We start from the raw sequence: 11608 nt of genomic DNA on the forward strand, positions 1-11608 counted from the left end.
TTTAAGCAGTAGGATAAAAAAAAAAAAATTTCTACTTTTATATTTTGCTACTGTTTTTTTTATTGTTTTTATCTCATATTTGGAGTATTTTACTCAATTGTATTTTGTTTCATTTTAAATTCCTAATTTTACTGCCTAATTTCAATTTTTTAATGTTGCAGTCTTGTCGAAAAACATGCAAAGCACTTTGTATCTTTGTTTTAAGAAGCGCTGTATAAATAAAGTTTATTATAATATTATTTATTTTAAAGTACAGAAATTATACTGCAGCCTACTCAAAATTCAAAAATTATATATATTAATATCTTATATTTTAAAAATATGAATTCCAGATTAATGAGGATGTCATGGGGCCTACTTCCAGAGGCAAGCTTAGTTTCATTTTTTGTTTGATTGTTTGGTTTTTGCTTTTGTTGGAGCAGGTTTTAGTCTTTTCTCTAAAGACTACAGTACCCGTGATGCCTCTCGGGATGCGTGATGACGCCACAGAACATCAACAACTCACATGTGGCTTACGAGCACCGTTGCTGTGCCGTGCTAGCAACAACTGGGTAATGTGGAGCCGATGTCCCAGCCGAAACACCACATCGAAATAAATATCACACAGCTAACGACAGTCGTTTTGTACACAGCTAAACCTGACCCAACATGCCTCCGAAGAAACCCCCCCAGGTTCCGGGGAATAAAAAAACTCAAGAGAAGAAAAAGGAAAAGATAATTGAGGTAAAAAGATTTACATGAGATAGCATGTCGGTGTGTAGCGTTAGCTGACCAGCTAGCGTACCCGCTCTCGCTGAGCGCTAACCGAAGCCAACACAAGTGCTGACAAGTGAACGGTAAAGTTACACGGGTCTCCGGGCAGTTGTCCGTGTTACCTAGTTGTTCGGTGCTCGTCCTGATAAATGTATTTGCCTCCTAACAAAAGCGCTAATCGCTATAACTCAACTCATTAAGCGAGTTAGCCAGCTGTCAGGAGGCCGAGCTGCTAACAGGGCCGTGCCGCCGCAGAAAGTGTCTTGACTTGTCCTGGTAAGGTTGTTTTATGTCCATAAAGTCAGCGGCTAACATTACAAGCCTTAAAATGACGTCTTTATGGTGTTTTATATCATTCGCTTGGTTGTTTTTGTTCAAGAAAGGGAACCTAAGCGCGGTTCGGCGGGCCTGTTGGTCGGCCCGGATGAGGGAACAGATTCAAGCCTCTTCCGGCGCCGAGTTGAAACAGGTGTAAAAGTTGGTCATTTTTCGAAAGTGAATTTCTTTCTTTTCAAACGTGAGGGTACTGTTAATACCGAAGTCGCTCTCTACAAGCAGCCGCTAATCATGAAACTGTGTCACATCCCTCTGTCTGTGTAACCACACCGGCTTGTCAGCGTTGTTCACGCACGGGCACAGATTGTACTTGATCTTATTGTCGTGCAAGATTTTATTGCTGCAGATCGGCGAGTTTGTCAAAAGATTTTAAGGTGAATACGGTTAATATAGTTTGGGGTGATTAGGCGGAAATATGCTGCACAATATCCGTCACCTGTCTTAACTTCACAACAGTCCACTAGTCGGATAACCCTTCATATGCCATCTATGGTCTGTTGCTTAAAACATAAGGCCGATTGCTTATAGATCTCATGAAAAGACAAGTATTGTCTGCATATCCAAAGCCTGATATACTGTATCACATTCCTCTGTGACATCCATTGTCGTCCAAAAACTATTAAAACACATAAAATGGTCATCTGTGGCTGAATGTCGTTCCTAAAGACACAGTACTTTCTTTTGTTTGAGTAATGTTTGTTAATAAACTACAGTGTCCGGCTATTGTAGGAAATCACTCAGCCTTTTTCAACATTTAAGCTATTTGCATCTTCAGTAGGAACCAGTGGGCTTGCGGCTGATTGCCCCGGACAAGGTAGGCGAGTCAGAGAGGATAGAAGGACGGGCTACGGCGTTGTCAGATGAATGCCAGCCATATCCGTCAATTTTAACAACCTTGTTCTGAAAATTTAAATGAACTAAATCTTATTACATTGTGCACAGGCAAATGTAAATAAGAGTCTGTTTATATATGTGCCGTGGTATAAACAGATTTAGAAGCAAGTCCTCTTGTAGAGAGGAAGAAATCCAACAGGAAAACAGCTGTCACAACTGATTTATTATAACTCTTTCCTCCTTCTACCGACTTAGTCACTTGCTAAGACAGATAGCTATCGACCCAGTGGTTGCTGCCACCTTAGAGTTGTTATATTATGGCAGCGCGACAAAATGAATGTTGCCCTCCGCTTCTTTCTTTCATTGCTTTTTTCTGGTGTCCCTGAAATAACTTACTAACTACGATCCACATGTAAGTGATAATGTAACAAAAGAAAACAGCTGCATCATCCTCAATTTTAGAAATCTGACGTAGGCTGTCCTTGGTCACCAAATCTCTGAACTGGATGTTTGACCCTTCTCACAATGCAATTTAGAAGTACTCTTTTGGATTGACAGCCAAAGATTTCCCGATACTTTTTACATGATTGTCAGCTTTCATCTGAGACGGGCCAAAATTAAACAGATCGTATAGGGGCTTGCAAGTTCTGTGCTGCTACAAGTGGGTTCCCCCTTATCTATTGTATTTTGATTTGTAATAAAAGAGAACAACCGCAGGAACTTGCTGTTGTTAGGTTGGAACTGTTTGCTTCGGGAATATTGTGGGAAGTTATGAAACTGACAATTAATTGACCCCCCTCCCCGCAGGATAAGACATTTGGCTTGAAGAACAAGAAAGGGGCCAAACAGCAGAAGTACATCAAAAACGTTACTCAGCAAGTAAAATATGGACAACAAAGTGCACGACAGGTAAGAAGTCAATTCCTTCTTCTCAGTGTTTCTTTCTCCATCCCTTCATACCTCTGTCCCCAGATCACACCAATCGTCTCTCTGCCTCGCTGTTTCTCACTGTACTTGTCCTCTCCTTCTCTTTCTACCAAATCATTTTAAATGTCAGCTGTCAAACTGTCCAATTTGTAAGAGAGTGCAGAACAAGACAAAGAAAACTGAATGTTGACTAGATTGTACCACCTGAGCTTTTGGTCACCCGGCCATGTGGTGGATACACTGCTCTGTGTACTCAGATCTGTGCAATGAATGAAACAACCTACAACTCGTTTAAATCAGAGAATCTTTAAATATATTCACCATCCTGTGTGCTTCTGTGCGTAGATTGCCCAGGCTGAGGCAGAAAAGACCACAAAGAAATCTGATAAGAAGAAAGAGTTGGACGAACTCAATGAGCTGTTTAAACCTGTAGTCACTGCCCAGAAAGTCAGCAAAGGTAACAGAAAATCAATCAATATTAAATTAGCTCATCTTACATTTTAATTGTTGTTCGTAAGGTAAAACTGCCAAATATTTTTCTTATTCTTCTTGTGTGTGTGTTCAGTAAATTAGACCAGTCTGCCAGAAAAGATAATCAATCACTGCTCTCTCTTTTCCGCAGGTGTCGACCCAAAGTCAGTGCTGTGTGCATTCTTTAAGCAGGGCCAGTGCACTAAAGGCGACAAGTGCAAGTTCAGCCATGATTTGTCAATGGAGAGGAAATGTGAGAAGAGAAGCGTCTACGTGGATGAAAGAGACGAAGACCTGGAGAAAGGTTAGTGTGTAGTGTAGGTAGACTTGTATATATATATGTTATGCTATAGTGCTGAGCCACGTCGTCATTTTTTGTCATGATTTTTACTTTTTGTATTATTTGATGTAATCATCCCTGAAAGCCTGAAACTCAGACACACTGAGAGAACCAAGAGCCTCAATGCAAAAGGAGAACAGACTGCTGCAGGCAGACTCTCACAAACACTGAATGTTAAGTAATAAATTAGTACAGGTACCAATGAAGTGGATTTTTTTTTTTTCCCAGATGGCTGCATCTGCACCAAGCAGCACAGCCACAGTGTTAAATATATAAATGCCATAGGAGGAAAGCGCAAACATGTCAGCATTGCAAGTGACATAAAAATGCCGGAATCTGTGTTACACAAAACTACCAGAAAAAATGTCCCTATTATGACTTCCCAAGTAACAACATGCTTGATAACATGTTGAATTGCTCTCTTTAACATTGACCAACTCGCCTCTATTACGTGTGATAAACATGGGGCCTTTTGTGTTCTGTTCAGACACGATGGAGAACTGGGATGAGAAGAAGCTGGAGGAGGTGGTCAACAAAAAACACGGAGAAGCTGAGAAGAAGAAAGCTAAAACACAAATTGTAAGTCTGTTCTGATGATGGACAATGAACAATGTGTAAAGACAGGGAAAGATAAAGAGGTGGATTTATGGAGGGAAACAGCATTTTTGTCAAGTGGCCCAAATGACCATTTATTTCCATAAACTGAGAAAACTGAGTCTTAACGGCTGCAGCCCAAACCGACATGTATTTGGCCACTGGCAGATGGCCAAATAAGTCAAAAAAGTCCTGGATGAAGAGCAAGAAGAGCAACAGCCTTGTTACTGACATTTAGAAAGAGGCGCAAATTATCAGATAAATACAGGGCATGGGATGGACAAGGCTGAGGAAGAAAAAACATCTAAATGGAAAAACAAGGACAAACTAGGCCAGTAGTGGATGTACTGTGATTTGATCATAATCATATCAATCTCTGATTCCTGATGTATTCCGCTCACTGCTGGGGACGTTCACGGTTGGCTTAGAATCAAGTTGGTCATTAATTAAAGCTTAACAGTCTGTTACTTGCGCACCAGCTAAGCCTCTTTCTTGAGTCAGAAAAAACACTGTAGCTATTCAAAATAGCAAAAAGCAGAAGGAATTCCTGTTAGTGGTGGATTATATAAATCATCCATCTCGAGTGTTTGTCCTCAACCATACAGACCCACTTCACATTCACTTGAACATAAAATCAAGCCAGCTACATAAGATGCTGTCTGTTTTCCATGAGCTACTCTGTTGTGTTGTCTGCAGGTGTGTAAGTACTTCTTGGAGGCCATAGAGAATAACAAGTACGGCTGGTTCTGGGTGTGTCCGGCGGGGGGCGATAGCTGCATGTACCGGCACGCCCTGCCGCCCGGCTTTGTACTGAAAAAAGACAAGAAGAAGGAGGAGAAAGAGGAGGAAATCTCGTTGGAGGAACTGATAGAAAACGAGGTAAGGATGGATGGGGGGGTGAAAAGTTTGCTCTCGGCAGTTTGCAGTTATTAGATTCAGAGGGGAAAAAAAAAAACTGGAATCCAGGTCTGAGATATATTTTGAGGGTCTGGGTGAATAAGAGCAACATATGGGGTTTGGAAGAGATGGGCTCATAGGAGTGCAAGTGAGGATCCCTTCATCACATTGCTTCATGCCATAATATGGGCTTTGCATCTCGATGAGCATGGCTGTTGCCTTCATGGAGTGCCGGTGCAGAGTTAGGTGTGCACAAATGATAAAGAAATTCATTTACTGAAATAGAAAATTAGAAATTGTTGATATGGGTGCAGAATGATTAAATGCATGTAGCATTCAGTTTGAGCCTCTACTCCAAAGCCAGAATTGTAGTTTAAAAGTGGGCTCAGTTGTTGTGAACAAACTGTCCTTCAATTTGTCAACTAGCTACGCAGGTATCAGGCTACTGTAAGAAAGCTCAAACATAAATATACAAGTACTGACCCCAGCTAGTGCTTAGCTTCTAGTAGAAATGTTGGTGTTTTACATCAGACGTGTTAACAAGACAGTGAGAATGAGCGTACCATTATGCTGGATGTTGCCTAACAAGCTGACATTAGTACCAGTAAGTACACTGAGTAAACTTTATTTCTTTTGCACCTTTAAAAACAGTTACAAAGGGCTTTGCACATAAGCATTAAAGTATACACTACAGTAAAATACAGTTAAACAATTTTGAGATGGGGTTAATTTGAAGGAGGAAGACCACACAGATGTTCTTAAGTAAACGGAATTAGATACGTTGTAAAATACCTGTCAATACAGACAGACTGGAAACCCAAAAAAGATTATTTGTCAGTCAGAAACAACACAGAGTTAAATCCGGTCTGAGACGGCCATATTGGATGTTAAGAAACTTACCAGTTGCCTTAAGATATTGTCGCCCAAGGGGTGAGGACCTCCAACATGGCTACCACCCGGGCCTGTCAAACACTCTCTAAATACTCCACGTGACTGATTTTACCGTGGAAGTTCTCTTAACTGTCCACATCCTGATGTCTGTCTCTCTCCCTGCAGCGTGCAGCTCTGGGTGTCAACGTGACTCGGATCACCCTGGAGACGTTCCTGGCTTGGAAGAAGAGGAAAAGGCAGGAGAAGGTCGGAACATGTTTAAGCATTTTATCAACATTGTTTGACACGTTTGTCATTGCGTCACCATAGATGATTAATTTGAATTCCCTCACATTTACCCGTGGAAATGATGATCGTAAAACTTAAGGATCTTATATGGATACATGTGAAATACAGAAAAAAAATATAACTGGCTGCTGTTGATTAACAGTTGGACAAAGCGAGGGAGGAGATGGAGAAGAAGAAGGCCGACTTTAAGGCTGGAAAATCGCTAGTGGTAAGTCTGGCTCCAACTGGTGTGGGTGGTATTGGTCACAAAGTATTCTGGATAACTGTTTGTGTTTCTCAGCATAGATTTCTCTGACAGTGATGCTGAAGCAGACATTTCCACAGTAAAACAGGATTCGATTAAATATCTGTGCGTGTAGGTGAGCGGCCGTGAGGTGTTCGAGTTCCGTCCAGAGCTGGTCGACGATGACGACGCTGAAGCTGATGACACTCAATATGCCAACGAAGAAGATGAAGATGATGAGGAAGAGGTAATTATGAAATTATCAACGCTTTTCTGATCTATCTGTGGCCCGCAGTCAGAGAGTCTGCTCTCTGCCCCCCAAGCAGATGATAACCTCCTACTGTCGATGCCTACTCAGTTTGCCTTGGTGTGACTTCATATTGCGAGAAGTCTTAATATTGTTTGCATTGTTGGGTGTCTGACAGTGTTGTCAGTCTGTCAGTGTTTCCCAGTTTGAGCAAGTTATTGTGGTAAATCTTTGAGGTCAGTGTTGTCAGGCAGTTAGCTGCGCGTATTTAAATATGAGGCCGGAAGTATTTCAATATTTCGGCCACAGTGAACAGAAGCAACAAGTGTGTTCCTATTGTGGTGTTTATAAAAAAAAAAAAAAAAAAAAAAAAGGGGGGTGACGGGTTCGAAATTATTTAAATGAATCCCTCCATCCTCTAGATCATGGCTGCTCCTAGGGTGGACCATAAAAAGTGCATCCTGTATCAATTTTGGTGTAAGTGAAAATGACAGATAGCTCACAAGCTTCTAAAACATAACGTAACTCTTACTGCATTAATGTCTGGAGTGTTCAAAGTTTCATCACAAATTTCCAGTTTCATGACTTTAATGGTAACGGCCTCAAATGCTGGCTGCACAAAGTGAAGTCAAAACCGGAAACCAAGGCCTGTAGATGGTGTTTATGAAGCCCCTTTCACACTGGACAAAAAAACGCTCCAACATCTGGCTTTTTTCTTCAGTGGGAAAGGGTACATTCGGCATTCACTCTCAGGTCAAGTGACTCTGCCATAGTCACGGGTATTTCTCAGCTCCGGTTCCGATCGGCAGCGATGGAAACATGACTCCCGGGTGGACGCGCTCATTTTCATCACTTTTCCGGTGCGATGCCATGACGCGTGTGTTAGTTTGAGACGTCGGTGCATAAATAGCCGGGAACATTTGTTGTTTTTTTTACAGCTTGAATAGACTGAAATAAAAGATTCAGGAAAATTAACTCCTGCAACGTTGGCACCTGCCTCCATGCTGCTTTCTACTGTTTTTTTTTTTTACCCTACCCTCTTTTCCTGCGCAGACAGACAGAGAAACACGTCTACTGGCAGCAGGAAAGAAGTCAGGCGGCTTTTTCTACTGGGCTCACCCGTGTTTAAAAAACCTCCATATATGTGCTCATTTTGGTGTAAAAAGGGTACATGTTAATCCCCAGTTTCCACATCTCAAAGATGAGACTGACAGCTACCATTTTTCAGTTCACTGTTTTGTCTTATCCATAAGCAGTTGGAAGTCAAGTTGTTTAAGGTGATGAAAAGTGGTTTGGTGCAGTCCCCAGACTTCAAGAGTGTCTTTCTGTATTTGAATGGTCTAATTACTGCTGAATTGCAGCTGTCTGCGTTTTCAAACAGCAAATGATTTGCCTGTTAATTACCGGCACCTGTTGTACACTCATTTGCTCCTAAGTAGATTCAGTTAGGCTATAAATTAATCCATAACAAGTTTAATGAGCAAGAAAACATTCTTCATTCATCCTCTTTTAATTCACATTAACTGGATTAAACACAACTGCGCTTTTGGTCCCATAATTGATTTCCTGGTTCCTTTTTTTTTTTCTGGTAGTGAAATGTTATTGTGTAACAACTTTGTCCAATCAAAAACAGTCTGGTTTTAACAAACTTTATAGGAATTAAGTTTTTATTTTTGGAAAACTAAGTTCCATACCCTGCAGATACCTTGATACTGCTTATTAGAAATGTATTATCTAATTAATGCAAAGCATTCACTCTATTGTAAAAATGTAATTTGTATTCAGCACCCAGTATGACTTAAATGACCAGACCCCTGCAAAACGAGGCAAAACGACCTCACTAACACACTCTTAGTACATGATACCATTCATGGTTTGTTATTAAAAACTAAATAGATAACAAATGGCAGGTTTTAACTCCGTGCTACAAGAAATATAAAGCAAATGATTAAATTATATATTATTGTATATTATTCTTATGGCAGGCAGCATATGAATATTTGCAACATCAGCAGAGCTTATTGGATACATCAACAGACCGGCGGAGGATAAACAACTGATAAAGAAATGTTTATTTTACATAACTTAAGTCAGAATATTACACTAGTAATTTCAGATGTCATTTACTAATATAGCCTAAGTAAATGGTTTTCATTTTGAGGGTTTAATTCATTTAACACAATTTGAAACCAATTTCTGTGGACGCTGCCAAATTGAGTGATGTCTTCTTCTCGGTGAAGTCGTGGTGCATGAAATTGGCCCAAGTCTCCCGGTTGGATTTACGACTTCGAGAGCCGTTCCATCATGCTTCTCAAGTTCCGAGTTGTCTGGAACGCAGCACCAGACCAACTGTGGCTCGTGGTTTTACATTGATGCCAGTTCTCAAAACATGGGCTTTTTCTGTGTTAGATTTCTTGTGTGAAACTTCTGTGCAAACCCGCTGTTTGTCACTTTTATTTCAGATTGATACTACAGAGGTCCAGGACATAGATTTATCTCGTTTTGTTCCTCAAGAGGTCGACGACACAGGCATTACCGTAGCATCCATGGACCGTTTCACCTCCAGGAGTCAACCGACAGAAGAAGACAACGGTAAGAAAAACTCACTGATTAGAAAACGGGATTTCTGCCTAGCTGCCACGTCAATGCTGCTCAGTTTGTAGGATTAACAACCATATGTAACCACCGGATACATTTTGTTCCAATCATAACTTTAGATGGACTTAATCAGGGACAAATAAGCACAATGCGAATACTTCTGATGCACAAATTAACAAACAAAACTCCAACATGCCCGTCTACAGAGGAGCAGCTGAACGGAGCTTGCGGCGGCGCCGAGGCCAACGGGCTTTCAGGAGCAGAGGGGGGAGGAGGGGAGGATGAGGAGGCGGAGGAAGAGGAGGTACCGGTGGATGAGAACCTGTTCACGGGGGAAGATCTGGAGGAGCTCGACGAGGAACTCAACACACTGGCGCTGGAAGATTGAGAGGGAGCGCGTGAGGTGGAGGTTAGGACGGACTAAGTGACAAAGGGATGGACTGATGGATGCATGGAGCTAAACAACAAAGAGACCAGATGTTTGAATGATTTTAAATTTCAGAGACTCCAGTAATAAAGCCTGATTATGTCATGACATCACTGCCTGTCTCTGCCCCCTGTTTTCTGTACCGCCTCTCTCTCATCTCAGCGCATCCTAGACTCTCTGTCCATCGGGTGTCCAAATTTCCACAGCAGGGCCAATTAGGGTTAACCAGGGCCAACTCCACATGACTGCTGCTTTTCAGTTTCTATCATAAGAGAATTTGGCTGCTGCTGTTGAGCACTTTTTGTTGCCCAACGCTGGCTCACGTTGAAACTGAAATTACTTTTGATAAATTAGGCTTTGAGTGCTTCTCTACCCTGATCACATTTCAGTATGGAATACGGTGATTTGCAGAGTGAGACATTACAAGGGCTTAAAAATTAAAGCACTATACCTGCTAGAGTGTACTGTCGGAAACGGCTTCAGTAAACTTGACAGCATTATCGGTGGATGTTTAAAAGAGCCTTTGTAAACTGACGTTAAAGTGATTCTGTTGTAAGAAATTACACCTGCTCTCGTCCCAAAATAAAAGCTGCAGTTTGAGGATGTTAGCGCTTTCAGCATTCTAGTGGAGATTGTTTTCCCTCAACAAATCCATTATTTCATGTAGCTGACGTCAAAGCTCTGAAAATTCTTTTGTCTAACGTTTTGAAGGAAAAGTACAGGCCTAGTTTCTGAAATGTCAGCGGTGTTTCTGAGCAGATTAGTGCTATAATTCAGCCACAGCAGGGAAACCAAATGATCCCATTGTCAGCCCAGTATTGTAAATAATGTTCTCATGAGTTGCCTCCTGAAGAAATAAAAGATTACTGTACATCCAGTGTGTGTCTCTTCTTGGATGACGCCAAGTCCCAGATAATTTCACTTAACAGTACGAAGTTTGCAATATCCCGTTACTCTTAAAAAAAAAAAAAAAAAAATACTGGCAGTAGCTTTTGTTTTGTTTTGTTTTAGAATCACAGGTATTGCTGTTGCTCTTGCTCCGTCACAGCCAGATCAACCTGCTGCCTCCGGGTTCCCATCAAAAAAAACGCACACAGAACACTATAGATGGCAGCTTTATTCTCTATTGACCATTAGAACCAAACTGGACCACCGCCTGGTCCCAAGTTGTTGTTATTTGATATTTTTTTGCTCCCATGATGCATTTCCTAATGCATCATGGGAGCAAAAAAATGAATCCAAAAAAAAAAAAAGTGATCGCGCTAGATTTTGATACAGGACCACAAAGTGCAAATTCCCAAACAAATCCACGTGTAATCAAATTACCAAAATGCAGCTGACACACACAAAAAAAAGGGTTTTAAGGGCCCTTAACCAAGATATTTGGCTTAAAGGATATACTTGAGAAAATGTCTTTAAAGTAAATAAAATAAAACAAAACACTCGCCAGTATAAACTCAGCTTTGCTTGTTCTAATCATTCCTTTTTATAATGGCCACTAAAAGATCCCTCCCTAACATTTTTTTCCCCCCATTTGACGAGATGGGGGACAACATTTCAGTCCTCATTCTGTGCAAAAATACATTCTGAAGTTTATCTGAGGCTAACATGAGACTTCAGCAGTCTGACTTGATCAACGCAACTGGACATCTAAAATCAACTTTTTGTATGAAATATCCTCTTTTTGTTTCCCCAGATAGTTTTTCTGTGCTGAGCTGCAGTGGAAAGTTAGAGACTTGCGTTTCATTTGTTTAACTCAGACTGCTGAAGCCTCATATTGTC

At 41.0% G+C, this 11608-nt stretch overlaps 1 protein-coding gene across 3 annotated transcripts; it reads left to right on the forward strand.

The window, feature by feature from the left end:
* The first annotated feature begins 454 nt into the window (after positions 1-454).
* On the forward strand, positions 455-9934 carry zc3h15 (zinc finger CCCH-type containing 15). 3 transcript variants are annotated; one of them, XM_040139966.1, is made up of 12 exons: positions 455-551; positions 633-723; positions 2731-2832; positions 3196-3307; positions 3473-3625; positions 4149-4240; positions 4952-5134; positions 6209-6289; positions 6474-6539; positions 6691-6801; positions 9264-9393; positions 9519-9934. In XM_040139966.1, exons 2-12 carry the CDS (start codon positions 649-651, stop codon positions 9785-9787), a joined length of 1374 nt encoding a protein of 457 aa, XP_039995900.1. In that variant the 5' UTR covers positions 455-551; positions 633-648; the 3' UTR covers positions 9788-9934. The 3 variants fall into 3 exon arrangements, with proteins under 3 accessions (XP_039995900.1, XP_039995899.1, XP_039995901.1); XM_040139965.1 differs by having other exon boundaries at positions 480-723; XM_040139967.1 differs by having other exon boundaries at positions 482-723; positions 9606-9934.
* Positions 9935-11608: the final 1674 nt, after the last annotated feature.

Source organism: Xiphias gladius, chromosome 11 (assembly GCF_016859285.1).
Source record: "Xiphias gladius isolate SHS-SW01 ecotype Sanya breed wild chromosome 11, ASM1685928v1, whole genome shotgun sequence".
NCBI classification, from domain to species: Eukaryota; Metazoa; Chordata; class Actinopteri; order Istiophoriformes; family Xiphiidae; genus Xiphias; species Xiphias gladius.

Coding starts and splice junctions, on each gene's coding strand:
- zc3h15 (XM_040139966.1), top strand. CDS start 649: ATGCCTCCGAAGAAACCCCCCCAGGTTCCGGGGAATAAAAAAACTCAA. Junction 4,241..4,951: donor AGAAAGCTAAAACACAAATT/GTAAGTCTGTTC, acceptor TGTTGTCTGCAG/GTGTGTAAGTACTTCTTGGA. Junction 6,540..6,690: donor AGGCTGGAAAATCGCTAGTG/GTAAGTCTGGCT, acceptor CTGTGCGTGTAG/GTGAGCGGCCGTGAGGTGTT.